Source organism: Prunus dulcis, chromosome 1 (genome assembly GCF_902201215.1).
Source record: "Prunus dulcis chromosome 1, ALMONDv2, whole genome shotgun sequence".
NCBI lineage: Eukaryota > Viridiplantae > Streptophyta > Magnoliopsida > Rosales > Rosaceae > Prunus > Prunus dulcis.
The window spans coordinates 37303144-37330143 of NC_047650.1; the positions used below are offsets into that span (position 1 = coordinate 37303144).

A 27000-nucleotide genomic window follows, 5' to 3' on the forward strand; every position below is an offset into this window, starting at 1 on the left:
TCCCTGTGACGAGCTAATTGATTCAACAAGGTTCCATGCCTCTTCCTCTCTTATCGATGAAAATGACTGCACACGCTTCGCGCTTAGAAGCTCCAAAACACAAATCTTCCTCATCTGCCTCCAATACTCATTATAAGGGCTAGTGATGATGCCTAAGAAATTATAGGACAAAACTTCAACGGCAAGAACAGTAGGCCTTTGTGAGAAAGCTGCAGTCTCATGAGTCTTCAAGACTTGTTTGGCTAATTCTGGTGATGAAATGGCAATGGCTGATACTTGCCCCAGCTTGAGGTGCATGATGGGTCCATGTTTCTTGGCCAAATCTCTTAGGCTGTGACGTAAAGAGCCAGTCAAATTGTGCAAGTTTCCAATCAGAGGTAGCTTCCATGGCCCTGGAGGCAGCCTAAGAATTGGTGCTCTAACTGTAGGGGATTTAAATCTCTTCCAACGTATAATTAGGGTAACTAGGATGACCAAAGAAGTAAAGAGAGGCAGAGAAGGAACTTGGATTTGGAGCATTATGAACATCAACGGAACCCCTTACCTTGAAACCAGTGGATGCTTGATATATATATATATATGCTTAGCTATAAAGGGGGCTCTATTGACTCAATTGAAGTACTTGTTCCTTTTTTTGAGTAAAAATTTATTTAGTTGTTGGAATAAATAAAAATTTATTTTGATTCAACTACCAATTAGGAAATAATACATGTTGGTATAACGTCTTATTAGGAAATATATATATATATATAAAGCAAAAGACAGAGAATGGTGAAGCATTCAAAATACCAGAAAATACCCTTTGTTAATGCAAACATTAAGAATTGAAATGATTAATTAGATGAGGATAATATGGTAAATTCACACTTTTTTATATTTAAAAAAATTAAAATTAAAATTAAAATAAGACAATAGATCAATCACCTACAACCCTTTCCTTTAGTTTTCTATGTAAAATACCCAATTTTTTCAAATAATACCCGATGACTAGGATCTAACTAAGCAAGTTACCTAATATAACTTAAAATTTGATTTATTGTATTTTTCAGATTCCAAAACTACCGTTATTTATAAGTTAATATGTTATGGGGGGTGTAACTAATGACACCCATTGAATTTGGAAATATTTCCAGATAGTTGTAATGGATGTAGGAACTAATTTAGAAACTTATTTTGAAATTAAATATTAAATTCCACATTAAAGTATTAGTAATCTATTTTTGAATTAATGGTGTTTTCCTTCTATGAATTATGACTAGTAATCTATTTAAAGTATTAATAATTTAAATTCAATATTAAATTTAGGAATTAATGTTGTTTTCTTTTTATGAATTATACGACCAGTATTCTTTTTTATTATAGTTTTATGAATAATAGTGTACATTCTAATTATGTTGAAAAATAATTTGATAATCTATTTATTGTTTTGTTTTTAAAACATTTTTTTTAATGAACCTATTTTTTCTTCAAATATTGTACCTATTTTTTTTCTTTATTACTTGTTTTATAAAAAATAATTTGATCATCTTTTTATTTATGATTTTTTTTAAATGAGCCTATTTTTTCTCTCAAAATAATGTACCTATTTTTTCTCAAATAATGTACCTATTTTTTTTCTAAATAATGTACCTATTTTTTCCCCTAAACAATTTACCTTGTATAAAGAACCTATTTTTTCTCTCTAAATAATGTACCTTTTTTTCTCTAATAATGTATACCTAGTAAAACAATTTACCTAGTATAATGAACTTATTTTTTTCTTCTAAGTAATGTACCTATTTTAATTTATAAAAAATGTGCATAAATTTCAATTATACAACGTACCTATTTTCTATAAATTATTGTGTACGTATTTTATTCTATGAAAAATGTACGAAAATTTCAATTACAAAGTAATTGACCTATTTTTGTTATTTTTTTGGGTAAATAATATACCTATATTTTTATACCTATATTTTTATATTTATATTTTTCATATGTACATTATTGGATATGTAATTTACATATTTTTTTTATTTGCAATTTTAAGGGGCCATATGTTAGAGGGAATGGCAACCAAAAGAAATGGGGTGATTGATATGCTATTAATAGGGAGTTTTAATTACAATTATGGCAGTTAATGAAATGCTTGGAATAAATTATAAATAAAATATAAAGTCTGATGGCAAGGATGTAAAAACATAGGAATACTATGACCTCTTATATCCTACTGGTAATTTAAATTTGAAATTGGATTTTACACATAGATTTATAGAATGATGGGTATATGTCTTGGAAATAGAAATTGTAGGGACCTATATTGGACAAGCCCTAAATTTAATGCACTTTTTTTTTTGGCGAACATTTAATGCACACTTATCTTGAGGAATTTCAACAAATCTAGAAAAAAGTAGAAAACTCAATAAATGTCTACTAACTTTGGCAAAGTTGGCAAGATCAAGCTTTAAGACATAATTATTGTAGGCATTCTAGAAAAATCCTAATAAAAATCTTGTAATAAGGTAATACTATTATATTGTAAACTAGTGGTTATGAGAAGAAAGCCAAGTCGGTGGACTTGGACAATGGTGGCAGCCTATACCTATAAATAGGTGTTGAGCCCTCTTGTATAAGTAAACTAAAGAAAGAAGAGGCCAATAAGCCAGTAAAAGGAAGGAGGCCAACAAGCCTAGTAAACATTTTCTAGTTGTAGAAGGAAGTTAAGCCTAGTCCTCTATAAAGCCCCTACCTATAAATAGGTGGCGAGCCCTCTTGTATAAGTAATTAGGCCAATAAAATAAGCGATTGATGTTGATGTGAGCCTTCCAAAATTAGGGGGTTTACTTTCTTATTTTATGTAGTTGACATATCCTTGTATAATTATGAGATATTATCATACTTGAATACTGTATCTATTTCCTTGTAAAGCACTCATGTAAACTTCTATATATACCTCCTTATGGAGAAAAATACAATTAACCTAAAGTATTCAAACCATATTCATATTTTAGCATGGTATTAGAGTAATCGATCCTAAGTTGTCTCTAAACCCTCAAATTCAAACCCAAACCCTAAATCAAATTCCTCAAATCCAAATTCCTTCTCTCCAATCCAAATTCCTTACCTCCAAATCTTATACACTCATATCAAAATCCTCTTATCAAAACCATCTTTCCTTAAATCCTTCTGCTGCAACCTCTCGCTCTCACACGCATACGGCTTTTCCACCTCTACTCCTCAAATTGTTACTATTCAGAGTGACAACTCCCCGTTCCCTACCGGCATCACCTTAACTGAATCCAACTATGCCTTATGGTCTCAGGTGACAGGACCTGATCCAAATTCCGCTTTGGAATCCGAGCCAGACCCTGTGCGTGTCCGACACCTGGCGAATGTAGGGCACAAATGACCTGTTTGCCCTTCTATACATAGCACGATAAAATAACAAGGTTGACTTCTACCGAAAAATCAGCAGAATTTCCCTTGTAACTGGTTCAATACCAAAACATTTTCACTTGCCAAACAAGTATATATATACAACCAACTGCCAGCATACGTATATATACATTCCAACAGTTCAAATCTCAATCTAGGGCAAAACCTCAGAGCGACTACTAAACATTTACAAAGGAATCAATCCTTTTACAAAACGAAAATCCTACATCAAAAGAAAGGCGCGGAAGATGGGAAACGGCCCGGAGGTGGATTCCTGTGCACGTCTACTACCTGGGGGCACAAAACAACAAAAAGGGTGAGTTGACCTAAAACAAAGTTTAGAAAAATAGCATATGAACATACCAACCCCATTGTAAAAACAGTTATGCAAAACTGAATTTTACTCTTCATTATATTCTACTAAAATCAATGCATTCACATAATTATATACGTATATGCCAATCATACTCAAGGTCAATAAAACTCTCTTAAAAGCATTGAAATCAATTTAAAACTACCACATAGGTGTACCCCTTTAATTCTGTCAATTTCTGATATCCGTCAATTCCCGATAATCCATCAATTCCTGATAATCCGTCAATTCCCCTGGCAGGTCTCGGTAATACAAAGTCAACCCGAGCCACAAATTGGCAGGATTCAGGGGACCGTAGTCAGCCTGATCTGCATTCTGGGCTCCCAAGGTCCGGGCGTCCCCAAAACTCGTAAGGCAAATGTCAAGTGCGCTGACAAAACTGAAGGCAACCTGGATGTCCGTGGACATCATCATATCCGAAGGCAACCTGTTTCTATAACTTGGTACCTAAGGTGGCTTAAGAAAATATAAAATTTCAGAAAGATCTGATGAATAACTGAATTTTTGTTAAATCTGGAACTCTGCAGCCATTTATCTGATATATATCTCAATCTTTACTTTCCATATCTTTTTAGCATATTCAACTAAGCAGCATATAAATAAAGATATTTAACTTCAACAAATCATGCTAGGAAAAACATAATCAATAAAACTTATTCAAGATCAAATAATGAAATTCATTTGCATAAAATCATTTATAAAAGAAAAGTCCACTCACTCCTGGTCCGAGCTAGCTGGACCTCCTGAAGGTCCTTCCTACGGGTCTGCCTGGCCCCGGGTACCTGATTAAACCACCATGAATATTTAATTAATAAAACTGCTCGGTATAAGTATTTAATTAAACCCCTGACCCCCGGCTCCTAGAAGTGTGTGCACTAACTTTAAAGTCATTCTTATGCCCACTTAAGCATTTCGGATGGTTAGAACTGTCTTAAAAAACCCGAGACTCACTAAGTGATAAACTTCCATATTGGTCAATACAGAATCTCGTGGGGTCCACGACCTCCAATTGCCAATCCGGGAGTTCCTATAAGTTCCTCACATTCAAATAACCATGTCCTGCAAGTCTGGTCTGAATCGGATGATCGAATTGACCACGATCGTGTAATCGCATAATTTTCTAAACCCTAGCCCTAGGGTTCGCGATTTCGGAGTATCCGGGACTCCGATTCACAATCCGTTGAATCCTACATGATTCTGGAATTATCTAGAGTAACATATCTGAAATTGATTACGATCCAATGGCTCAACAGTATTGAACCAGGAAATCGCACAATATGAAAAATCCGTTCGAGGCTCAAACAGTATCCAAATTGAGATCCGCGAATTCCTAATTGCTCGTGACAACCTAAGGATCGCATCAAGACACAGTGCCACTGCACTACCCTCGCCCATGTGCCGCCGCACGCTTCTGCAGCGCTGGGTGTCCAAAGCGATTACGCATTGCCGGAAAATCTCAAAACCACGGCTCCAAACTCTTACCTTAGGTATAACACCATATTTGGAACCACTTTTGTTCTTGGACCTACCCCAAAAACTGACCGGAAGTGGCCGGAATCGCGATCCCAAAATCGGCCGAATTTCAATTCGACAATCGAATTAGCTACGCTAAGAATCGATCCAATCCTACCCAACAGGCAGCTAGAGCATGAAAAGTAGGTGAGAAATCATACCTCGCTCGTTGGAATCGGTGGCCGGAGGAGGGAGATCGACGGCGGCGAAGATCGGACGACACCGGCAGCTTCTTCTCTATTTTCCGGCGAAACCACGGCGGCTGAAGGCGGGAATCGGCTGGGATTGGAAGAGGATGACGCCCCGGTCATTTTGGTACCGGCCCCGTCCACAGCCGTGGCCGGTGGCCAAAGTTTCGAAGAGAGAGAGAGAGAGACCGACGGGGAGAGAGAGAGAGAGAGAGAGAGAGAGAGAGATCTGATTTTTTATAAAAATCCCATTTCGAAATAATTATGATTGTGCCACTGAGTTTCTTTTGACCATATCTCTCTCGTTACAACTCCGATTCCAGCACACTACGTGTCTATGAACTCATTTCGTCGTACTCTACGCAACGGTGTCTGTAGAATTGTCAAATTCCTTTTCCGTCAAAAAGTCAACTTTTCGTTAATAAATTATTCCAATGGCACAATTGTCTTTCCTCAAAATAAATTACTAATTAAATTTGAATTTTGGGTTTGAGTCATTACATCAGCGGAGATGATAATTAAAGTTGTTCACAACATGATCAACCTAGATATTTCCATAATCTGTCTCATCATTTTAGCAGGACTTGTAGGGAAATGATAATTAAAGTTCATTGGTCTACTGTTAGGCCCAGAAACGTTGGATAAGCCAAGATGCGGTATACAATACCACTCTATAATTTCTCCTCTATGGGTTACACTTGTGATGGCTGCACGCCCATGTGCCAAGACAAGGCAAGACAGAGACATGATGTAGGCATGGCATGGCACTAGGCAGGCAGCTAGTGCAAGCATATAGCCGCGACGAAATGGGCGCTAGGCGCTAGGTGGGTCGTCCTTTAAAAAAAAATAGTATTGCCGTGCGGTTATATTATTTTTGATACGTGGCGAAATGGATGCTAGGCGCCAAGTGGGTCCAATTTTTTATTATTTATAAATAGTATAGCCGCACGGCTATACGCCAATTATTTTGTAATAAAAATAGTCTAGCCGTGCGGCTATACTTCGGTTTTTATATTTCACACATGGGGAAGTTGGCGCTAGCCCTAGGGGGTCCACCTTTTTTGAGTATCTATTGTCCCCTTTTGAGTTTTTGCTTTTCCAGAGCTATACCCATATAAAGAATTTAACATTTTCATGTTTAATACTCATATTATAAATGTACATAGGTATTTTTTTATGTTTAATACACTTGTTTTTTACAAAATTTTCAATTATACACACAAAATTTAGGTATTATACACATAATTTTAGCATTTTATTGAATAAAAATAATATATATTAAATAAATCATATTAAAATATTAGATAGTTGCCGAACTTATCAGTTGTAATTTGCCAAAATATTGTCAAATAAAACACGTATGTATTTTATTCATATTTTTCCCTGTATTTTACTAACCGAAAGAATGTGAGATGCTAAGATTATTTCTTACTTGTTGTAACAAAAATGCAAGATGGTGATTTTGAAAACTCTTTGCCAACCATAACAACAATTTCAAATAAAGATTTATAGGTATAGTAGTAAGCGGGGTGGTAGTATTCTTCATGTAAAGTATTGTTTGATATGTGAAGCAATTACCAAGAACACTCCGACAAAGCATGCAATTCTCTACAACAAATAATGTGTGCAGTAATAGAATTTAGTAGCATTCGAGATAACGAGGTAGACCAATGGCAAGCATTCCCACAAAAAAAGAAGAACAAAAAATTGAACTCTCAAATTGATTTACTGTAAAATTTCTCTCTCTTCAATATTTGTTTTGGATATGTCGAAAATAGCAAATTAATATCTATAAAGTATAAACAAATGCAACTACAAGGGTCAAATTTTTTATTATAGAATAAATAGTATAGCCGAGTGGCTATGCGCCATAAATATAATATTCTAAACGTATAGTCGCGGGGCTATACTCCATAATAATAATATTTTAACAGTATAGCGGGGAGGCTATACCCCAAAATAGAATATTTTACAGGTATTGCCGGGCGGCTATACTCCAAAATAGAATATTTAACAGTATAGGGTTTACATTAAAAATAATATCTTATAGATTCCTTCTTGGTACAAGATAGGAACTTTTGTTTGTCAAGCACTTCCCATACCACATTTCCAAATGTTATTTCCTCAATTTTTTATTTTTTATTTTTATTTTCCACAGGTGTTGAATTGTTTGTTCACCATAAGTGGGAACAGAATATTAGGTTGTCATTGATTATTGTGTTTTAGAATCCAAGAAGGTAGATTGGAGTCCAAGGATGATGAGTTCCTGATGCCTTTGGTTTGTAGATTCCTTCTTGGTAATTAATTTATCTGAAAAATAATAATTCCTTTATGCATATTCAGCTTTTATCTATTTGACAAATACTCTCTCTCTCTCTCTCTCTCTCTCTCTCTCTCTCTCTCTCTCTCTCTCTCTCTACACAATCTGCAAATAATGGAGTGTGTATGTGTGTGTCCATGCACACGTGTTTTTAGACAAATTTGAAGTGTCGGCAGGCGAAATAGGTGAAACAAAGTTTGCATTTTACGGTATTTTGGGCGGCTGAGGTTTTTGGTTCGTAAAGTTTCAAGCTTTCCAGCCTCCAGTTTATGGCCACAGAGTTGGGGGGCTAGAGATCTTTGGTGGGCATGCATCTGATCTTTGCTGTTGTGGATAGTGCACTCGGTTGGGTTGGGAGGTCTAATTATAGACAGATTTGATTCGTTTCCTTGGCCAGCCATTGCTCATGTAAGGCCCAGTGAATTAATTTTTTGCAATGGAATATCACTACCTTCTAAATTTCTCAGAAAATCTTTGATTTGACAAGCCACCTCCTCCGAAAATCTGACGCAGCATAAGCAACAAAGGTCTCAAGCGAAACCTTGAGTAACAAGAAAAACTGGATTCCACCAGAAAATTAAGAGAAGCTCTCTTAGAATAATGTTATTAAAACTGAATTTCCAGAAACATTTGACAAACCTGTCTAAATACACAATTCTCAACAACCCTCAACCCTTCAACTGCTAGGGGAGTTATTACATAAAACTGAAAAAACAGAATTAATTTGGAGATTAACTACGTAACTCCGAAACTGTCCAAAACAGAATTTATTGGAAAATTAACTACCAAACTTTGACTGCAGTTTTGGAAGGCCAAACGACCTCAGAATGCCAAAATCCATTATATGTCACAGCAAAGCAGTGAGTTAGACTCGTGGCGACGTTCCCTTTCCGAAATGGTATTTTGCATCCTAATCGGAGCTCGGACAACAAATCTGCAAATTCCCACTACGTCCTTTTTTTAGCTCAACCGGGATAAAATCTGTTATCTGTTCTACATCAAAATCTTGGAGATTTTTTAACTGTTTCATACTTGGAGATTTATTTTTTGCATATCTACGATAGCTTGGAATATTAACTTATGATTGTATTGCCTTTAAGAAGAAAAAAAAAACATTACCTGCACTCATAACTTGGAATATTTGTTGCTCTATGATTACGTAAATATGACACCCGCTTAAGTTTAGAAGTAATGGTATTATTTACTCTAGAAATGGTATTATTTACTTTGATTTCAGGTAGAAATTCCAGTTTTGTAGGTTTAGTTAGAAGTAGAATAATCGTTTTGCTTATAGATTTTCTTATCAGTAGTTATTATATGCTCATTTGTTCTTTAGTAGAACAACCAGTACCTTACCTGTTTTTATAGTGTTCCTTTTAACAATTAATTTTTTTTCTTAACTAAAATTTTATCTGAAAACAGAGAGCAGTTCTGGTGAAAACCCTTGATTGTTTCTGAAGGGACCATCTTGTAAACATGAACAGACTCAGTTCAGTGGCATTGTGTAATCTGTTGTTTGGTTTTACTTTCATTTAGCTTGTCCATAGTCATGGACTTACCTGAAAAGACCAATTTAGCCTGTTGAGCTAGAGTTGTTTCTTCAATTATTTTATTTATACAAGCGATATTAAGGAATGATACCTCCCATTCTAATGAGGTGGTTTTTCTCGGTGCTAACTAATGAATCACAAATAACTCTATTCATAAATTTATAAATTTATTTATGTGTATATTTCATTCATAAATTTATTTATTCCACCCACATACACATAAAGATCTTTATCCTTTTTACAAGCAAAATTTTAGTACTTTGAATTAATATATAGGGGGCTGTCATCTGTAAGTATCGAACTCCGGCCAAGGCAAACTTTGTCATGGCCCTTCCATTGTTGTACAACAACTTCGGCCACCGAAATAGATACATATATATGGGGAAGTTCCCTAGCTAGACAGTTTGGCATATAATATATGTTGTTAGCTTGTCAATCTAGTAAACCACTTTATTCACTGAAATTTTGTATAAATATGTAGCACAGATTCATAGTCGGGCAACATAATATAAAGCATTAATATTATTTCCAAACTGAAAATTCACACTATTGATTACTTAGTTGATTCTTATTTGAATGTATGGTATAAATGCACAATATGGTTGCTTTATTTTGCTGAACTGTCAGGCAAGAGACCTATATATGCCATAATTCGCGATGTTCATTTACGACGGAACGAAGGGAGTGGCGATAACAAACAAGTCATTCCTCCTCCTAGGGGTCATTCCCAAAGACTCAGTCATGTCAAGCTCTTCTACCTTTTTCCCATTTGGGAGTTTCCAGTTGAAGTAGTAGAGCAGTTGAGAAAGTGCAAGCTCAACCGATGCAATTCCAAATGAGATGCCTGGACATATTCTCTTACCAGCCCCAAATGGAATTAATTCGAAGTTGGTCCCTCGAAAATCGATGGATGAACCTTGAAACCTTTCAGGTAGAAAGCAATCAGCATTGTCCCAGTGTTTTGGGTCTCTCCCAATTTCCCAAGCATTGATCAGAACTTTGGCTTCTGTAGGTATATCATATCCTCCAATTTTGATTCTTTGAGTTGCTTCTCTTGGAATTAAGGGAGCTGGAGGGTGTAGCCGTAGAGTTTCTTTTATGACTAACTTCAAGTAGTCTAGTTTCTTAATGTCTTCCTCTAAAATACTTTTCCTCTTTCCTGCAAGCAGGTGCCGTACCTCAGCTTGTGCTTTCTCCATTGCTGTTGGATTTTTCACAAGTTCTGATATTGCCCATTCTGTGGTTGTTGCTGAAGTCTCAGCTCCTGCCAAGTACATGTCCTGTAAAAGGTTTGTTTAGTTATGTATATATAGTCCCCTTCTTAAAAGGGATCACGAAAGAGATCACATTAATTCTTGTCAGAACGTGTGTGATTTAGATTCAGTCTCACAACATAAACATTTGTCAGGAAAGAGGATGTTACTAGATAAATCATCGACAAATTAAGCAATTCATATAACTTATACCAGGATGACAGCTTTTATGTGGTTGGTGGTGAGATCAAATTGGAGGCCACCAGACTCCTGAAGTTGTAGAAGCACATGAACTAGACCTTCCTGCAATACTTCATCATTGCTGGTGGTGCTAGGTGCAACAATATTGGTCTTTACTGTTTTCAACTCATGATGATCATCAATGATTTCATCAAGAATTCTGTCAATCTTCCGGTGTATCTTCTCCAGTGCAGGCTTCGTCCTTGTGATGTGACGGAGGAATTTGAGGGAAGGGAACAAATCAGGCAAAGAGAGGACTTCTCCAAGGATGAATGCCTCCTTAATCAATGATCCAAACTCTTGTTGGTATTTGCATTTTTTTCCCAAGGCTGAACGGGCAATGATGCTGACTTGCATGGAGAAAATCATCTCACTGAGATTGATGGGTTGGCCCTGCGACAAGCTAATTGATTCAACAAGGTTCCATGCCTCTTCTTCTCTTATCAATGAAAATGACTGCACACGCTTCGCGCTTAGAAGCTCCAAAACACAAATCTTCCTCATCTGCCTCCAATACTCATTACAAGGGCTAAAGATGATGCCTGAGAAATTATAGAACAAAACTTCAACGGCAAGAATGGTAGGCCTTTGTGAGAAAGCTGCAGTCTCATGAGTCTTCAAGACTTGTTTGGCTAACTCTGGTGATGAAATGACAATGGCTGATACTTGCCCCAGCTTGAGGTGCATGATGGGTCCATGTTTCTTGGCCAAGTCTCTTAGGCTGTGACGTAAAGAGCCAGTCAAATTGTGCAAGTTTCCAATCAGAGGTAGCTTCCATGGCCCTGGAGGCAGCCTAAGAATTGGTGCTCTAACTGTAAGGGATTTAAATCTCTTCCAACATATAATTAGGGTAACTAGGATGACCAAAGAAGTAAAGAGGTGTAGAGACGGAACTTGGATTTGGTACATTATGAACATCAAAGGAACCTCTTACCTTGAAACCAAGTCGATGCTTGATAAATATATATATATATATATATTGTATTTAAACCTCACACTTCTCTTTGTTCACCTCAATACTTATATTATTAAGCTCTTAAGTTTTATTATTGTTTATTATTGTGTACAAATACAAAAAAGTCATCCAACTTAATACTTAACTCTAGTACATCTATACAAACACCTCACACACCCCACCACTCTTCATAGTTTTAGAAAAACACAAACTCATCTACATCCTATTACCAGATTACTCCTCTTTTAAACAAGTAGAACGTTGAGGAGCCTACCTCTTTAAATACTTCACTTGTTGTGTTTCAATGTAATAAAGTGTTTAATCCCTTCACTAATCAATACCATCTACGTCTAGTAGAGTATTATTTTCTATCATATCAATAATGCATTTCACTCACTTTATTTTTAGGAGATCCGTTTATTAAGCTCTCTGTTCTTCCTCCATGTAGCCTGAAGAACAATAAAATAAATATCCAAAGTTAAAAAATTGTCTTTTTACACAATAATAAAACTTAAGAATTTAATGATTTTAAGTATTAGAGTGAACAAAGAAACGTGTGGGGTTTAAATAGAAAAACTCTTATATTTCTTATTTTTTCTGCTAGGTGTGTATTTAGGGGTAGTTTGGGAAGATAGTGGGGTTTTCTTAGAAATTGTGAAATTTTGAATTAGAAGTTGGAGTAAACTTAGAACATGCGGCGAACAAAGAGAAGTATGAGGTTTAAATGGAAAAACTCATATATATACAGAGAGTTCCATTGAGGGATCCCTCAAATAAGATTTGAGGGACACCCCTTGTAGGCCCCTCTCTAGATTGTATTTCACTAATCCAAACACCGTCTATTTTGTAGATACTCATTCAAAGATCATTTCTACAAAAAATTACTTAAATCCGATATCATTTGATCACTTATTTGAGTTATTGAAATTTTAGTACTTTCTTGAAGCACTGTGTTCATTGATTTTGTAAGACACAATTGGATGTCGAAACGGTTTCCGATTTGTCTAATTTTTTGTAAGGATGATCTATGAATGAAGACCTAAAAAATAGATGGTTTGGATCATTTGAAAAAATATTGTAGAGTATCCTAAAGGACGTCCCTCAAATAAAATTATTTGAGAGATCCATCAATAGAAGAGGACTGTATATATATATATATATATATATCCCCTTCTATTGAGGGATCCCATAAATAATTTTATTTGAGGGACACCCTTTAGGGTGCCCTACAAATTTTTTTTCAACAATCCAAACCATCTACTTTTAGGTCTTCAATTATAGATCATCCTTGCCAAAAATTAGACAAATCAAAAACCATTTCGATATCCAATTGTGTCTTACAAAATCAATGAACACGGTGCTTCAAGAAAGTACTAAAATTTCAATAATTCAATTGAGTGGTCAAATGATATCGGATTCAAGTTATTTTTTGTTAGAGATGATTTTTGAATAAGTATCTACAAAATAGATGTTTAGATTAGTGAAATACATACGGAGTGAGCCCTACAAAGATGTCTTTTATATATATATATATATATATATATATATATATATATATACTCAATTAAATTTATTTTGAGTTCAACTACCAACAATGCATATTGATGTGATGTGATGTGATACGATGTATACTTACTTAGATGTTGGTTTAACATCTTAACTAGGAAATAATTAATAATGTGTGGAAAATGAGTAGGTCAAGTGGTTTAGATTCTCTTTTGGATAATTTATGTTAAATTTAATGCACGCTTATCTTGAAAAATTTAGAAAAATCTAGAAAAAAAATTAGAAAACTCAAGAAATGTCCATTAACTTTGACAAAGTTAGTAAGGTCAAGCTTTAAGACATAATTGTTGTAGGCATTCTAGAAAATTCCTAACACAAATCTTGTAATAAGGTAATACTATGCTCGTTTTTTCATTTCCCAGGATCGGCTTTGCCGTAGCACGATATTGTTCGCTTTGGGCCCCCCCTCTCTGCCCTTGCTGTTTTGTTTCTGGGAACTCACGAGCAACTTCCCAGTGGGTCACCCATCCTACGATTGCTCTAGCCCTAACTCGCTTAACTTCGGAGTTCCCATGATTCCAAAGTTAGTAAGCTCTCAAAAGGCCTCGTGCTAGATGGAGGCGGGCATATACATATAAGGCACATCACCTCCTCTTCGTTGGTCGATGTGGTATGTTACAATCCACCCCTCTTAGGGGTCCGACGTCCTCATCGGCACACTCGCACTACACAGCAGAGTGGCTCTGATACCAAATTGTCACATCCTAGGATCGGCTCTGCAGTAGCACGATATTGTCCGCTTTGGGCCCCCCTCTCTGCCTTCACGGTTTTGTTTATGGGAACTCATGAACAACTTCCCAGTGGGTCACCCATCCTGGGATTGCTCTAGCCCCAACTCGCTTAACTTCGGAGTTCCTATGACTCCAAAACCAGTGAGCTCTCAAAAGGCCTCGTGCTAAATGGAGGTGGGCATGTACATATAAGGCACATCACCCTCTCTCCGTTAGTTGATGTGGGATGTTACACGTTTTGTACATTATACTGTACTAACTAATTTTTGTTGGATAATATTAATTTGTTCCGGAGAGTACTGACTACTTATCCATAATATTATAAGGTATTTGGTGCTGTTCCGGATAAATAGTCTGACTAAGTTATATTGTGTTTGGTGCTATTTCGATAACATCAAATCAGACTATTTTTTAACAAAAAATTCTTTGATAATTTAAGTGGAAATATAGACGATATAAACAATATAATTTGTATATATATAATTAAGAAAAAAGAGGGAATATACTGAAGCCCAACAAAAGCAGACAAGAAGAGAATCAACAGCCAGTAGTAGTAACACGAAAATAACCACAAAACAAACCAACAAAGCACAAAAAGAAATTTTTTTTAAAAAATACAGTAAGAAAAACATAGCCGCGTGTATTGTTCTAATCGCTGACTTAGGATGATAATTTGATTATTGAATTGGATACCTGGAAAAGATGAAATACATAAAGAAAAAAACGCAAAGATAATTAAAGTTAATTGGTCTACTGCCTGGAAACATTAGATAAGCCAAAATGCGGTATACACTAGTATAGCAGCGTAGCTATATTATTTTTGACATGTGGCGAAATGGACTCTAGGTGCCAGGCTGGGTTTTTTATGCATATAGCCGCCCGGCTATACTTGGATTATTTTATAATAAAAATAGTATAGCCGCGCTGTTATACTACAGTTTTTATTATAAAAATATAGTATAGCCGAATGGCTATACCCTTTTTGACACGTGGCAACGCAGACGCTGCGCCAGGCAGGTCCACTTTTTTTTTAAAAATAAATAGTATAGCCACGTGGCTCTACTCGGTATTTTTTTTTAAGGTCAGCCGGTGGCTATACTACAGTTTTTTATTATTTTAAAAAAGTATAGCCGCGTGGCTTTACTGTGGTCTTTTTAAAAAAATAATTTTTATAAATAGTATAGTCGAGCGACTATATTCTGTGATCTTTTTGTTTTTTTAAATTGTTTTTCCCAGATTTTTGTTTATCGATAAGGAGTTTAGAGCATTATCCATTACTATTAAGCCATTATCCGAGTCTCTACTGCCCTATTTTGAGTTTTTGCTTTTCTAGAGCTATCACCTGTATAAAGAATTTAGAATTTTCACGTTTAATACTCGTATTGTACACATATGTATGTATTTTTTTATGTTTAATACACTTATTTTTTACAAAATTTTCAATTATACACATAATTTTTGCATATTATTGAACAAAAATAATGTATATTAAATATATTATATTAAAATATTATATAGTAGCCAAACTTATCAGTTGTAATTTGCCAAAATATTGCCCAATAAAACACATATTTATTTTCTTCATATTTTTCCCTTTCTGTATTTTACTAACTAAAAGAATGTGAGAGGCTAAGATTATTTATTAGTTGTTGTAACAAAAATGCAAGATGGTGATATTGCAAACTCTTTGCCAACCATAACAACAATTTCAAACAAAGATTTATGGGTATAGTAGTAAGCTAGGTGGTAGTATTCTTCATGTAAAGTGTTGTTTGAAATGTGAAGCAATTACCAAGAACACTCTGACAAAGCATGCAATTCTCTACAACAAATAATGTGTGCAATAACAGAATTTAGTAACACTCGAGAGAATGAGGTAAACCAAAGGCAAACATTCCCACAAAAAAAGAAGAAGAAAAATTGAACTCTCAAGTTGATTTACTGTGAAATTTCTCTCTGTTCAATATTTGCTTTGTAGTTCTCGAAACTAGCAAACTAATATATATAAAGTATAAACTAATGCAACTAGAATGGTCTTTTTTTTATTTTATTAATAAATAGTATAGTTGTGTGGCTATACACCATAACACCCCAAAATAGAATATTTTAACAGTACAGCCGCACGGCGATACGCCAAAACACAATATTTCGGTCATCCTCTAAAAATATTATATCTTAAAAGTAAAGCCGCGCGGCTATACCCTTTAAGTAGCATAATATGGATTTATCTTTTTTAATTACTTTAATTAGTAGTTATATTTTAGTTATTATTTACTTAGTGAATAATTAGTATTTAAATATTTTATTCAAGAAAAAAAATTGAAAATTTTAATTACTATTTATTAAGTAATATAATTCATAAAGTTAATTAAAATATTTAATTCTAATTATTAACTAAATAAATAATAATTAAAATATAAGTACTAATTTAACTAATTAAATAATGCAAAAGATATTATTTAATTATTAAAAATAAAATAATTAATTAACTGAAACATACTAAATTTATTTTTATTTTAAAAAAACTAACCTCTCACGATGAAATTGCGTCAGCAAGGTAACTTTCGTCGGGAAAGGTTTAATGTGGCAAATATTTGCCAGAAATAGACCTGTGTCAACGAAATTTCGTCGGAAGAGGTTTTTTTAAAAAATATAGCCGTCCAGCTATACCCAAAAATAGAATATTTTAAAAGTAGAGCCGCCCGGCTATACCCTTTAAGTTGCATAATATGGATTTCTCTTTTTTAATTACTTTGATTAGTAGTTACTAGTTATGCGTTAGTTAGTATTTACTTGGTGAAGATTAAAAGAAAAAAGTAGGAAATTCGAAGTCAAAAGACTTTTGTTTGTTGTTCTCCTCCGTCTCCCAAAGCGGGAAAGGCAAAAGCCCTACTGAGTATTTTTCAGGCGGGAGTGTTGCAGAAAAAGAGGATCAATGGCGCCACTGGTGCAAAGCTCTCAACCATGGGTCGAAAAATAGTATGATACTCACTCTCTCTCTCTCTCTCTCTCTCTCTCCAATATATTCACATTTGGGTAAAAATTTGTTGATTTTGAATTTGATTTTTGTGGGGTTTGTCAGTCGGCCGAAGCAAGTGAAAGATGTGGCTCAGCAGGACGAGGTGGTTCGGGTCCTCACCAACACCCTCGAGACCTCAAATGTAACATATATAGCTTCATTTTCCAAAACCCTACTGCTCTTGTTCCTGTTCATCAGTTTATTCATCTGAATTAATTGGGGTTTTTCTATTTTTCAGTGTCCGCACATGCTCTTCTACGGTCCACCGGGCACCGGAAAAACCACCACTGCTCTCGCCATTGCCCACCAGCTTTTCGGGTCTGCCTCCTCCCCGCTCAATCATTTATTAGAATTACAATGGTTCTATATATGCTTTTAACTCTTAAAAACTGTTATCCCAAATTGCTTTTTCTTCTTTTGGAAATGTTCAATTGGGTTGAGTACCTGCGATATTCTTTCTGGGTAAACTAGGATTTAGTTGATATAGGTTGGACTTTGATCACTATAGATGTTGCTTTTATGGTTTTTGGTTTTGTGGTATTTAAATTAAATGATATTATTTGGAAAGATTAAGTATACGAACTACAGCACTATTTATATCCTTTTACTAAAAGTTCAAATTCAAGAACAGGGATTTATTTACCATACACGTTACTTTGAAAATTTTCTTTGATTTTAACCACAATATTTTTGCAGACCTGAACTCTACAAGTCTAGAGTGTTGGAGCTCAATGCAAGTGACGATCGTGGGATCAATGTTGTTCGGACAAAGATCAAAGATTTTGCTGCTGTGGCTGTGGGTTCTGCTCACCGTCAAGGGTATGTTCTCGTACCTGAGAACTCTTATTCCCATGCTCAGTTCTTATATTCTCCATTTCCAATTTTTAAAGATATATTTTCCCGTTCTTCAATGCCTCAGGGGTTACCCTTGCCCACCATTTAAGATCATTATCCTAGATGAGGCGGATTCAATGACAGAAGATGCTCAGGTATGTTTGTTATCTGTTCATTTCTAGTGTTTTTATTTTATTCTTTTTCCTTAAAAAGTATTAAGAATGCCCTCACAATTACTTTCTGCCATGCAGAATGCTCTAAGACGTACAATGGAAACCTACTCCAAAGTCACAAGATTCTTTTTTATATGTAATTATATCAGCAGGTGCACCTTCTCTACTATTTTCTTTGTTTAATTTGGCGATATATAATTCCTTTTTATGTTTTTGCTAAATTTATATTTATGGTAGCCCCAATCTCTTTCTTAATTTTCTATTTGGGGCAGGGGTGATAAAATATAGTTGAGTTTGGGTTTGTTTGGAGGAACTTGCATGCATCCTCATAGTGCGGACTAATCAATTTAGAGTTCTTGATCATTTTCAGTCCCGCCTAAAATGTAAAGTTATCCTGATAAAACCTGTTACAATATTTTGAGATAATACCTTCCTTATGAACTGTTCATGTATACTTATATGTCTATGTAGGAAGGCTCATTGAAATGCTCTAAGGTTTTGTATCATAAAATGTAAATTGTCATTTACATTAGCGAAGAGCAGGCCTTGCAGTTGGTGATCTATGAGGTTGTCTTTCTGCAGGATCATAGAGCCACTTGCTTCGAGATGTGCAAAGTTTAGGTTTAAGCCACTTTCAGAAGAAATCATGATCAGCCGCATATTGCATATTTGCCAAGAAGAAGGTCTCAACCTAGATCCAGAGGTGTGTACATTACTAAATCTTGGATTGGATGTTGTGGTTTGTTGAAAATGGGGATCTTTGCATGAGTGTTGGGTTTCTGACATCATCATACAAAATGTATGATCTACGTTGTAGGTTCTGTCAACACTAAGTTCTATCTCACAAGGTGATCTTCGTCGGGCTATTACATACTTGCAGGTAAGTGGGGGTTATTTAATGAAAATTTGCCTCTTTTTTCGTATTGATATATCTTTTGTTGAAAAACACGAGAGATAACTACCAGCAAGAAACAGAATGTGTTACTGTTGTGCCTGTCTATGTTGAATGGGTTATTTGTCTGGTAGCTTGTTTACGTCAAGTATTTGGTATGTTTTTCGCTTCTTAATTGATGATGCATTTTTCATAAAGCATGATGCTAGTTGAAATTCCATTGAGAATTTCTTTGGCTTTCATGCATCGTTGTCTCTTGAAATTTAGCACCCCAAAATTTCTCCATATTTTAAGTTTATTTAATATTTGTTTTTATGCATATTTTTTGGGGTCTGCGTATGATGATATGAGAATATTGTTGAACTGATAACGGTATGGTTCTTGAATTCTAAATTGTACTTTTGAAATATTGCAGTCAGCTGCGCGCTTATTTGGATCTTCCGTTTCTAAGAAGGAGCTGATTAGTGTCTCTGGGGTAAGTACAAGAGAGGAAAATTTGATGATGATTTTGTTTATCTATTTATATCATGCAGTAACCTTCGATGCTATTGCATACAAGTTTATGTGGTTGCAACAAATGGGCAATAGTATGTTTTGATTTGAAGTTGCATCCTTGCTCAGCTGGTTCCTGTAATCCCAAATTCTAGCAACTTTTGTCAAGATAACCAGTATATGTCTCATTACTATTTAGTATTTCTGTTTCCTTGTTTGTTAGCAACTGAAGAAACTTATTACAGCAGAACATTTATGTTCTTCTGACTCCAGCCATTACCCATTGTTAGTCTCACTACATTGGGGGTCCTAGGTACAGTGATCCTAGGATGGGAGATTTGTATTTGATCCTAGATTGAGGATTTAACATGAAATGGCCTCTCTTAAGAATGAATCCAGATATGTTTTTGACAGCCCAAGATATACTTTTGTTTTATATCAAATCCCTGCCTTCTCCTGATATCTATTATTTGAGTTCTTCAGGTAATCCCGGAGGAGGTTGTCGAGTCATTTTTTGCTGCCTGCAGTGGTGATAACTTTGATTTGGCAAACAAGGAAGTCAACAATGTAATCGCAGAGGGATATCCAGTCTCTCAGATGCTTTCACAGGTTTTACTTTCGCTCTTTTAAATTAATCTAGTGGTCTATCTTTTATGTAAGATTGTAATACTGATACAATGTCACTTGTAGTTATTTGAGGTGGTGGTTGAATCAGATGACATATCAGATGAACAGAAGGCTAGAATATGCAAAAAAATGGGTGAAGCAGATAAGGTAAGACCGGATTATTGCATTTTATAGGCTTGTCAAATGTGTTAGATTTTTAGGTTCAATAATTAGAAATTCGTTAAAAGGACTGATATTCTGCTGGATCCCTAAAAAGGATGTGTTCTCTCAGATGCTGGACATCAACTTTGATATTTTTGGGCATAATATACTGATGATGTAGGCCTATCTTGGGCAAACTTCTACTTTTGCTCCTGTTTATGTGCAGCGTCTCGTTGACGGTGCTGACGAGTACTTGCAGCTGCTTGATGTTGCCAGCAGTGTAATGCGAGCTATGTGTAACATGCCCGAAGATTTCTCTTAGGAATGTTAGGTGGTTTCAGGTAAATTTGTGAACCGGGATGCAGACCCGTATGCTGCTAGATCTTGCAGAAACTAAGTTTCTTAAATTCTGAAGAAAAAAAAAATACTTATTTTGTGAAATAGACCAACCACTTATTGTTTTCAACACACCAGAGCTTTAACTAATTGGAATTAGCAGAGCATTACGTGGAAAACATGATAAGGGGTTATTGTAGAGGATTATGATTTCTGAAAGCAACATGATTAAGTCCCTTTCACGTTTACATAATGAAACCGATCCTTAGTGAAATATGCATCATTTTTGCAAAGCAATGAGACAGAGACAGCGGGGTCAAAATCATGCTTGGATTTGATAGGGGGACACATGCGTTACATCTTTGTTACTGTTGGACAAAATGTCCGTGAAGGAACCCTAATTTTATTTAGATTCACGAGCAGGAAAATCAAAGAAACTTGGCAGCTTCCATGGCAAACTGTGAATCCGTGACGCCATGTGTTACGACCTACCATACATCAATAATTCTGTACTCTCATTCAAATAGAGACAAGTGTTAGCCATTTACCCGTGAAGTATTTTAAAAACGAGTCACCTACTTTGTTCTAAATTGGATGAAAAATAAATTGACATTTAGTTATTATTTTGTTGGAAAATCCTAAATTCAAATTTCCCAAATGAAAATTGTTGAATAAAAAGATTTTTAATAAAACCAATGCCGTTGAAAAACATTTAAGCTTTTTTCAATGCTATGATTCTGTTTTTTAAACCCATCTTTGTGAGACAAAATTTCCCTCCAGATTCGTCTAAAAAGCAAAGAACCAAGCACCAAGCACATCTTTTCATGACTCTTTCAATAGGGTGGTGGAGATTACTACTCAACGAGCAAAAGTCACGTCTAAGACGCGAGCAGCCATGGGACTAAAAGATTCATGTGTCTAATAGTCCAAGTCCACTTGGCCTTGTGCTTGTGCCATGATTGAAATGCTTTCTTTTGGCACTTTGGTCATCTGGATGACTCGTAGTCGTTGATATATTATTAAATTGTGGAATTTGTTTGTATTAAATGTTGAAGGGCACACATTGACAAGAGTTAACCATTGATAATTTGTTGTGTTTATTTGCGATTAATATGTACGTATAAGTGATAGTCATTAGTTAATGCATTGCCGAACTCCTTTGTATCAACGACTCACAATCACGGGCAAGATTTCAAATTCTATAAACTAAAGTCAAGTGCATGTTTGAACCCATCTACGCCTATGGCCCACCCACCCAACTTAATGCCTTTAATCCCGCCGGGACCAAGCTTTCAATTTTCTTGGCACCCCCCTCACACTCACTCCTCTCTATATATATATATATACAAATCCATATGATCCAATATCAACACAATGAAACAAATGGCAATAGATGATTATGATGACTCTTTCACAAAACCAGGAGCAATCCCATTCAAATGGGAAATCCGACCTGGCGTCCCCAAAATCCAAACCCAACAACAGAAACAACCACTACCACCACCTCCACAGCCGCATATTCACAAACACTTTAACCTCAAACCCCCACCATCCGGGTCACTCTTCCTGCCGCCACCGGAGGCCCATACCCGAAGTCGCTCCTTCCGCTCTGCTTCCGCCACTCGAACCCGGTCAGAGCGCTGGCGATTCGAGCAGCCCGATAACATCCTTGCCCGGCGACCCGGACGACCCGACACCGTTTCAGCCGGGTGCTTCATGTCTCCACTTCTGAGGCGGAAGTCAGCGAGCAATAGCAAAAGGGGGAGCGGAGCTAGAACGGTACCCGTACCCGAGTCCGAACCCGACTACACTTCGGACCTTGAGACGCTGGCCCGGTGGTCTCTGTCGTCTCGGAAATCGCTGCTCTCACCGTTCCGTGACTCACCCACGTCCACGTCCTCCTCCTCGTCCCCGCGACCCGTATGCGACGCTGAGTGGGCCGGGTTCGGGCTCTTTTGAAAGCTTATAGTAAAAAGTTTTTTACTGTTGTATTTAATTACTAAGTAATTATGGCAAGCCCAACATGGTTAATTCTTTAATGGGTAAGCTTAGCTCTCTAGTCATACAAGACTAAGAAGAGTACTTGAAGTTTTTTGTTTTTTGTTTTTTTGGTACTAGATGGCAAAAAGTAGGTCAAGTCAAAAGGTTTTGTTGATACTTGATCTTGGATGTAGTTGTGGAATGAAAATGGGAGGGAAGGGATGACCTTTCTTTTTATATACATAATGAAAATAAAGATAGAAGGTTGCCTTTTGAAAGGTTTATAAATACTCCTTTTTCCTCCATAAACTTGACTTCATTAAAACTTATAATAAAAAGATTAAGAAAGTACCCACAACGTGTGTAAAGGATGTTGGGTATGAGAAGTAATACTTATATGTGCATAAGTAAGTGAGGAAAAAAGTATAACTCGCCCATTGGAGTTTTTGGTTAATGAGTTTGGATTGGCTTTCGTTTGTGAGCCACTTACTCGGGAAGAACAAGGTAGATGTTGTGGAGGAGAATATGAAGCGTATTGACTAATGAATCGAACTCTTAACCTAACCTAATTCTAACTCATTTTCCTGTTTATCCTCAACGTCAAACAATACTTATACATGCATAAATATGTGAGGAAGAAAGTTTGAATTGAATTTTGCACGATGACATGTTTTATGAGTTATTAATTAATGGATTTAAATTAGTCTTTGTTTGTGTGTCATTTACTCCGTCTCAATATATGAGGAGCAAAAGAAGATTATAAAGCCTGTTAACCATTCCTCTTCTTCAAACATCAAACAGGTTCCACTAATTTTATTATAAAACAAAGCAAACAGCTTATTGCATTTCTTGTGATTCCTTTTCAAGAATTACTATTCAAAAACAAAAAATTAAAAGGACAACAATTTTGAAACAACTTTATATGGGCCGACCCTTATAAACTGAAAGCCCAACTGAAATCCTATCTTTCATCTTCAAATCACACAACATCCTCTTCCCTCCAAGTCCCAAAGTCCCCAACCAGCACTTAGAACAGCTCCAACAATGAAGCACTCGAAAGCTGAATTAGGCAAGCTTAACCAAACCCTCGTCTCATCAAACCCAGAAATCAATTTTGCATCTTTATTGATTCTCAGTTGATCTTTCACAGAAAGAAAACAAAAAACCCTAAACATGAACCACTCGAAACCTCTGTGCCGCAATTACACACCCAATGTAGTGAACCAAGTCCTCACTGCCATGCTAAAAAACCAACCCTTCAATTCCGAGCTCGCTGCCTCAGCCACCACCTCTCAGCCATGGACCTCCGAGTCAGTTTCCCAAGTCCTAATCTCCATACCCAGATTCTTCTTCCAGTCCCCTCGCTCCATCGGTCGCCAACATGGCTTTCGACACCGCGCTCCATTAAAGCAACGCAATCTCAGACAAGAATCTTATAGGTTCCATAACAACGTGCTCGTTCTTGGCCCAGCTGCCCACAGAGACCTTCACAAGGTTCAGCTGGGATTGGACAAAGCGCTTGAATTCTTCTACTGGGTCGAAACCCATTTTGGGTTTGTTCACAATGAGCAAACTTGTAGGGATATGGCCGTTGTTTTGGCTAGAGGGAATAAATTGAAAGCCCTATGGGATTTTCTTAAAGAAATATCGAAGAGGGGGAGTGGTGGGCTGGTGACTACCCAGACCATTACGTGTTTGATAAAAGTCCTAGGAGAGGAGGGACTGGTTACTGATGCATTGGCTGCTTTTTATAGAATGAAGCAGTTTCATTGTAAACCTGATGTGTATGCTTATAACACTATTATTTATGCTCTCTGCAGAGTTGGGAATTTTAATAAGGCCCGGTTTTTGTTGGAGCAGATGGAGTTGCCGGGCTTTAGATGCCCGCCGGACGTGTTCACTTATACTATTTTGATTAGTTCTTATTGTAGATATGGCTTGGAGACTGGGTGTAGGAAGGCCACTAGGAGGCGGATGTGGGAAGCAAACCACATGTTCCGGAACATGCTTTTCAGAGGCTTTGTCCCTGATGTTGTCACGTACAATTCTTTGATCAATGGCTGTTGCAAAACCTACCGGATCGAGAGGGCTTTGGAGTTGTTTGATGATATGAACAGAATGGGTTGTACCCCCAATCGGGTTACTTACGATTCCTTTATTAGATACTACGCTGCTGTTAATGAGATTGATAAGGCGGTTGATATGTTACGGAAGATGCAAAATATGAAACATGGAATGCCCACTTCAAGTTCTTACACTCCAATCATTCATGCCTTTTGTGAAGCAGGAAGGGTTATAGAGGCTCGGGATTTTCTTGCTGAGTTGATCGATGGAGGCTCGATACCTAGGGAGTATACTTATAAGTTAGTTTGCGACGCACTAAATTCAGCTGGAGAATTAAATTTGCTTGATAATGACCTGCATAGAAGAATAAAATATGGTATAGAGAGTAGATATAGGCAGATAATGAAGGTGAAGCCGATTATGACTCGCAAAGGATACGATAGCATGGTGGAAACTTGACGTTGTGAAGAAACTAGTTATGGTCAAGAACTACAGATTATAGTCATTCTTGGACAAACATTTGGAGGTACTAAAGTTCATGCACTTCCGTTGGCTGGCCATACAAAATCTATTGAAGATTAATTGGTAATGAGACAACTTATTTGATGATCCTTGTTGTCGCATTATAAATTTGTGGCGCTGCTGTTAAGAGGTATCTTAGTTTCAAGCAATTTTCGATCAGCGCCAAGCAGCTCAAATTGCTACAACTCAACTTACTGATGATCCTTGTCGTTGTGTTATAAATTTGTGGAGCTGATGTTTAAGATGTGTTACATGTTTTAAGCAAATCTCAGTCAGCCTAAAGCAGTTTGAATTGCCTGGTGCCATGAGCTGAAAGCTTAGTTCACTGGACAAGATGCTTGGGTGGTCTCAACAATCAGCACAGTTTTGACACAAATGTCTCCTATTGCTTTTGTAATGAGGGAGAGTTAAAAATGGTGCAACCAAGCTCCAAATTAAGGTCAAAGTTGGTCAACTTATGTCACAAAGTTCTTCTCACATTGGGGGTATATGGTCAGGTAATTGGAGAGTGAATCCCTTTGTTTCTGCACATAGGTTTTAAAGCACATGAAAGCCTTATAATACCATCTTATTTCTTTGATAAATATCAAGTTTTAGAGACTTCAAAATTGTATTGAAGATCGCAATGATAGTATATAATCATAGGGTAAATTTATTTGGACCCAACAAATTTTATTTTTTTTTACCCTAAGATTTGTTCCAAAAATACCCTTACTCATGAAGAACCCAACCCAACATCTCAATTTCTCTTTTCGCACAACCAAACCTATTAAAATTGGTTGACAGTTGCCAACAGGGTCTAACTCATCAGAAAAGAATTTTGACTTGACAGACCAGTGATCTTAAGTTCGAATCCCCATGAAACCGTGGTAATGTCTCAAGTTCGAACCCTAAATTGTTGACCAAGCAGTCGTTGTCACAAGCTTCGCCTTTGATAGCACAAAAGAGGCCCTGCACAACTACGCTCCCCGTCTTGACCCTGCCCGCATATACTTAAATGGTAATTGCAACTTGATATAAAATTGACAATGCAAATTTAAAATAAGTGTAGGGTCTAAAAAAAGACTATTGGGTCTTAAAAAAATGTTAAACACAAACTCGTGAATTGTTACTAATTTTAATCCTAGAATCATGACAAATTTGTTGCAACTGAAATATGAAATTTTTTTTTTTTTACTAAATAAATACATTTCCATAAATCATTTCAGGCATAAACGATGAAAGTTAGCCAAAATATGTTAGGATACCCCACCATACTAGTACAATGTATTGATTTTAAAGATCTCGATCGACATTTCCCTTCAAGTTGTTATTAGTCTTTGTCCTCCAAAGATGGGGTAGAGAGCCACAAGTTCTTGTTCCCCATTCATAGCAAGTGACCAGTCTTCTTCTTATTAATTTTTCTTCTTCTGAATCAGCTGCATCATGATTCATGAAATGGGTCATCTGACCCACACAACCCACAATTTAAATGAGAATGCCCCTTCCATCTGGGCATTATCCATGACCTGAAATCTTTTGTTGGGATTCAAAAGTGACTTAAGATCTTCTCGAACTTTCATCGTAATACTAAAAGATAGGGAATATCTTTGTTGAGAGAAAAATTTACATATAACGGGTGTATATACAATTTTCTTCTCATTAACATTTAGTGTATGAATATTATTCACCAAGTATCAAATTAGGCTATAATTAAGTTCCCAATTTATATATTAAATTCTGTTGAATTACTATAAATCTAATCAGAATATTCTCTCAACAAATCTTTTTTGTCAATTAGCACTGTTCATACATCTGTAATTAACTTCATCATTATTA

The 27000-nt window shown here is 36.1% G+C and overlaps 5 protein-coding genes across 5 annotated transcripts in view; 3 read left to right on the forward strand and 2 right to left on the reverse strand.

Annotated features, from left to right (window-relative positions):
- LOC117619422 (premnaspirodiene oxygenase-like) overlaps positions 1-528 on the reverse strand; it is a 6302-nt gene extending 5774 nt beyond the window's left edge. Inside the window, exon 1 of the mRNA XM_034349378.1 lies at positions 1-528. This exon is cut by the window's left edge and continues 17 nt beyond it. Within this exon, the coding sequence (XP_034205269.1) occupies positions 1-528 (528 nt within the window).
- Positions 529-9357: 8829 nt separating this feature from the next.
- On the reverse strand, positions 9358-11768 carry LOC117615980 (premnaspirodiene oxygenase-like). Its single transcript, XM_034345176.1, has 2 exons — positions 10824-11768; positions 9358-10637 (listed from the first exon to the last, which is right to left on the reverse strand). Exons 1-2 carry the CDS (start codon positions 11766-11768, stop codon positions 10023-10025), a joined length of 1560 nt encoding a protein of 519 aa, XP_034201067.1. The 3' UTR covers positions 9358-10022.
- Positions 11769-16938: 5170 nt separating this feature from the next.
- Positions 16939-20864, forward strand: LOC117612594 (replication factor C subunit 2). The gene is made up of 12 exons (XM_034341275.1): positions 16939-17081; positions 17185-17263; positions 17360-17439; positions 17818-17940; positions 18041-18110; positions 18207-18280; positions 18711-18831; positions 18946-19008; positions 19436-19495; positions 19996-20121; positions 20203-20286; positions 20507-20864. Exons 1-12 carry the CDS (start codon positions 17038-17040, stop codon positions 20600-20602), a joined length of 1020 nt encoding a protein of 339 aa, XP_034197166.1. The 5' UTR covers positions 16939-17037; the 3' UTR covers positions 20603-20864.
- A 1072-nt stretch (positions 20865-21936) lies between these two features.
- LOC117614992 lies at positions 21937-22886 on the forward strand. The gene has a single exon (XM_034343952.1). It carries the CDS (start codon positions 21991-21993, stop codon positions 22573-22575), a length of 585 nt encoding a protein of 194 aa, XP_034199843.1. The 5' UTR covers positions 21937-21990; the 3' UTR covers positions 22576-22886.
- Positions 22887-23617: 731 nt separating this feature from the next.
- On the forward strand, positions 23618-25738 carry LOC117615249 (pentatricopeptide repeat-containing protein At1g77405). Its single transcript, XM_034344301.1, has one exon. The coding sequence runs from the start codon at positions 23770-23772 to the stop codon at positions 25117-25119; it is 1350 nt and encodes a 449-aa protein (XP_034200192.1). The 5' UTR covers positions 23618-23769; the 3' UTR covers positions 25120-25738.
- Positions 25739-27000: the final 1262 nt, after the last annotated feature.